Source organism: Eimeria tenella, genomic scaffold (assembly GCF_000499545.2).
Source record: "Eimeria tenella Houghton genomic scaffold, Eth_scaff1385, whole genome shotgun sequence".
Taxonomy (NCBI): Eukaryota; Apicomplexa; class Conoidasida; order Eucoccidiorida; family Eimeriidae; genus Eimeria; species Eimeria tenella.
The window spans coordinates 1-2,757 of record NW_013543850.1 but is presented as its reverse complement, the minus strand read 5'-3'; the positions used below and the strand labels follow the sequence as shown (position 1 = coordinate 2,757).

General features: G+C 56.0%; 1 protein-coding gene across 1 annotated transcript; it reads right to left on the bottom strand.

The window, feature by feature from the left end:
* Window positions 1–1,357: 1,357 nt before the first annotated feature.
* ETH_00018055 (uncharacterized protein) lies at window positions 1,358–2,578 on the bottom strand (the record flags this gene model as incomplete). Its single annotated transcript, XM_013379074.1, has 1 exon — window positions 1,358–2,578. The coding sequence occupies one exon, from the start codon at window positions 2,576–2,578 to the stop codon at window positions 1,358–1,360; it is 1,221 nt and encodes a 406-aa protein (XP_013234528.1).
* Between the last annotated feature and the right edge of the window lie 179 nt (window positions 2,579–2,757).

Genomic DNA, 2,757 nt, shown 5'->3' with positions numbered 1-2,757 from the left:
CAGCCGCAGTGGCTGCTGCAGCAGCCGCTGCTGCTGCCTTTGCAGCAGCAGCTGCCCGAAATGTATTTCTTTGGTGAGAAGCTTTCCTGTGGAATAGCGGGGCCTCCCAAACACCTCCATCCGTCCTAATGCAATATGGTGTACTTGTTGCTGCTGCCGCTGCAGCAGCTGCTGCTGCAGCAGCAGCACGTGGCGTCGCAGCGCGAGCAGCAGCAGCAGCAGCTGAGGTTGGCCTTGCTTGTGATTTACGGCATGCATTGTGCACAGTGTGGTGTCATCCGCCCCTTGTTTAAAACAGTCAAGTCAGCGACGCCGGCAGCAGGCGCAGCAGCAGCAGCAGCAGCGGCGAGCGAAGCAGCAGCAGCAGCAGCAGAGGCAATGCCAGTGGCAGCAGCAGGAGCCGCTGTATCTATTGTTCGAGTACTTGGGACCTGCTGGGGTTCCATGTGCTGACTCCTCTGCAGCGCTGCTGCGTGCCTCCGCTGCTGCAGCAGCCGCAGCAGCAACAGCAGCAGCAGCAGCAGCAGCAGCAGCAGCCGACGCCTTGGGGTGTCTGGCGAGACAGGGATTGCGGCGTTTCTGAGCGTCCAGTTGACAGTGTGGCTCCGAACTGAATGAAATGAATTAGAGGAGATTTAGAGCACTTTGCAGCTTCAAAACAATTAAAATGATTAATTTAATTATTTAAATGCATTAAAATAGTTAAAAATAGTTATTTTAATTGTTTTAATTCATTTTAACCATTAAAAATAAACCAGGTAGTGCTGTTGGACCCAAACCGGAAACGCTGAGCCCGCAAACTCATGCAGCAGCAGCAGCAGCAGCAGCAGCAGTAGCAGCAGCACGAGAGAGCCCCGCAGCAGCAGCAGCACGAGGGAGCCCCGTAGCAGCAGCAAAAAGCGAAAGATAAGTTAGATTCTAATTTATTAGCTTTTAAACCCTAAAGAAGCGAACAAAGTGGATGTTGCTGGTGCTGCTGCTGCTGCTGCTGCTGTGGCAGCGTTGGGTGCAGCAGAAGAAGCAGCACGGCGAATGGAAGAAGTAAAATTGTAAATGAAACTAAATTCAAAATGAAATAATTAATTAAACTAAAATATCTAGAAAGCTAATATAAGTGGAAAGACTGGGGCAGCAGCAGCAAAGGAAACAAAAATAAATAATTTGAACTTCGGGAGTTGCAGCACGGCTGCCGCTGCTGCTGCTGAGAGGCGCAGCAGCAGCAAGCTACCCAGCTGCTGCCCCCGCAGCAGCAGCAGCGGCTGCTTCTGGGAGGCACGGCAGCAGCAATATGCCAAGCTCCTGCCACTGCAACAGCAGCAGCAGCAGCTGCTGCTGCAACTGCTGCTGCTGCTAACATTTAGCACTTGCAGGCGATTTTACGCCTAATGTCGACGCAGCCGCTGACACGGTGGGCGGGTCTAGGGCCTACAGCAGCAGCAGCAGGTGCTGCTGCTGCTTCTGCTGCTGTTGCTGCTGCAGCTTTCAGCGGCCCCACAGTGTAGAAGCTGCGGGTGGGCGCCAGCCGCCACACCTGGTGGCCTGCGCTGTAAGCTCTTGTTGCTGCTGCTGCTGCTGCTGCTGCACTAAAGGGGGCCCCTGAGGCCCTCCGACGAAGGGGTTTATCAGAAAAGAAGCAGCACCTGTTTTCTCTGCAACAGCTGCTGCAGTCCTTGCTGCTGCTGTTGCTGCTGCTCACTGGTTTGAAGCCGCTGTGCAGCAGCAGCGGTGAAAACTGCAGCGGCTTCGTGGAAAAACGCAGCTCTGCTGCTGCTGGGTGAGCTCTTGCTGCTTGCTGCTGCGGCAGCAGCAGATGCTGCTGCTGCGGCAGCTGCTGCTGCCGTATTATGTAGCGGGTCCTTACGGGGGGCGCGGTATGCATCTGCTGCTGCTGCTGCTGCTGCTGATAGCTGTGCGGCTGAGTCACCTTAGGGAAGCTAACTAGCTTTGTTGTGCGCTGCTGCGGCAGCGGTGTCTGCTGCTGCTGCAGCGGGGTCTGCTGCTGTTGCTGGCTAAAGTCCAATTGTGTTCGCTTGTTGCGGTCTTGCTGCTGCTGCTGCTGCTGCTTCAGAAGCTGCTGCTTCTGCTGCTGCAGCTCCGTAAGGCTGCAGCGGTAGCCGCTGCTGCTGCTCTCTGCTGCATCACTTGCTGTGGATACTCTGAAGTCACTCAGGGAGGTCTCAAGCCCCCTGCTTCCTGCTGCTGCTGCTGCTGCTGTTGCTGCTGCTAAATCCTCTTCTGCTGCACAAGGAAACACCACCCAATCAAGGAGCGTCCCAGCGGCGTCTGCTGCGCTGCTGCTGCTGCTGCTGCTGCTGCTTTTTGACAGGCCTTGGATAGTTACTTTTACGTTATCTCTCTGCCGCAAAACAGCTCTGTCCTGCTCGAGAGTCTGCTGCTGCTCAGTCCGCACCTGCTGCTGCTGCTGCTGCTGCTGCTGATACGTGCGGCTTCTGCTGCTCTCTGCTGCAGGACCCAGGGGGCTGCTGAGGGCAGCAAATGACGCAGCACTGTGAAAACGTGCAGCTGAGTTGCCACCAATCTCTTGCTGCTGCTGCTGCTGCTGCTGCTGCTGCTGCATGCAAGAGACTCTGCTTGTAGAGCCAGGGTCAACGTAGCGCTCCGGAAGAATATAAGGGCCAGCTGAGTGGCGGCGTAGGCTTGCTGCTGGTGCTGCAGCTGCTGCTGCTGCTGCTGTTGTTGCTGCTGGTGCAGCTGGACTTGTCGCAGCATTTGCTGCTGCTGCTGCTGCTGCTGCAG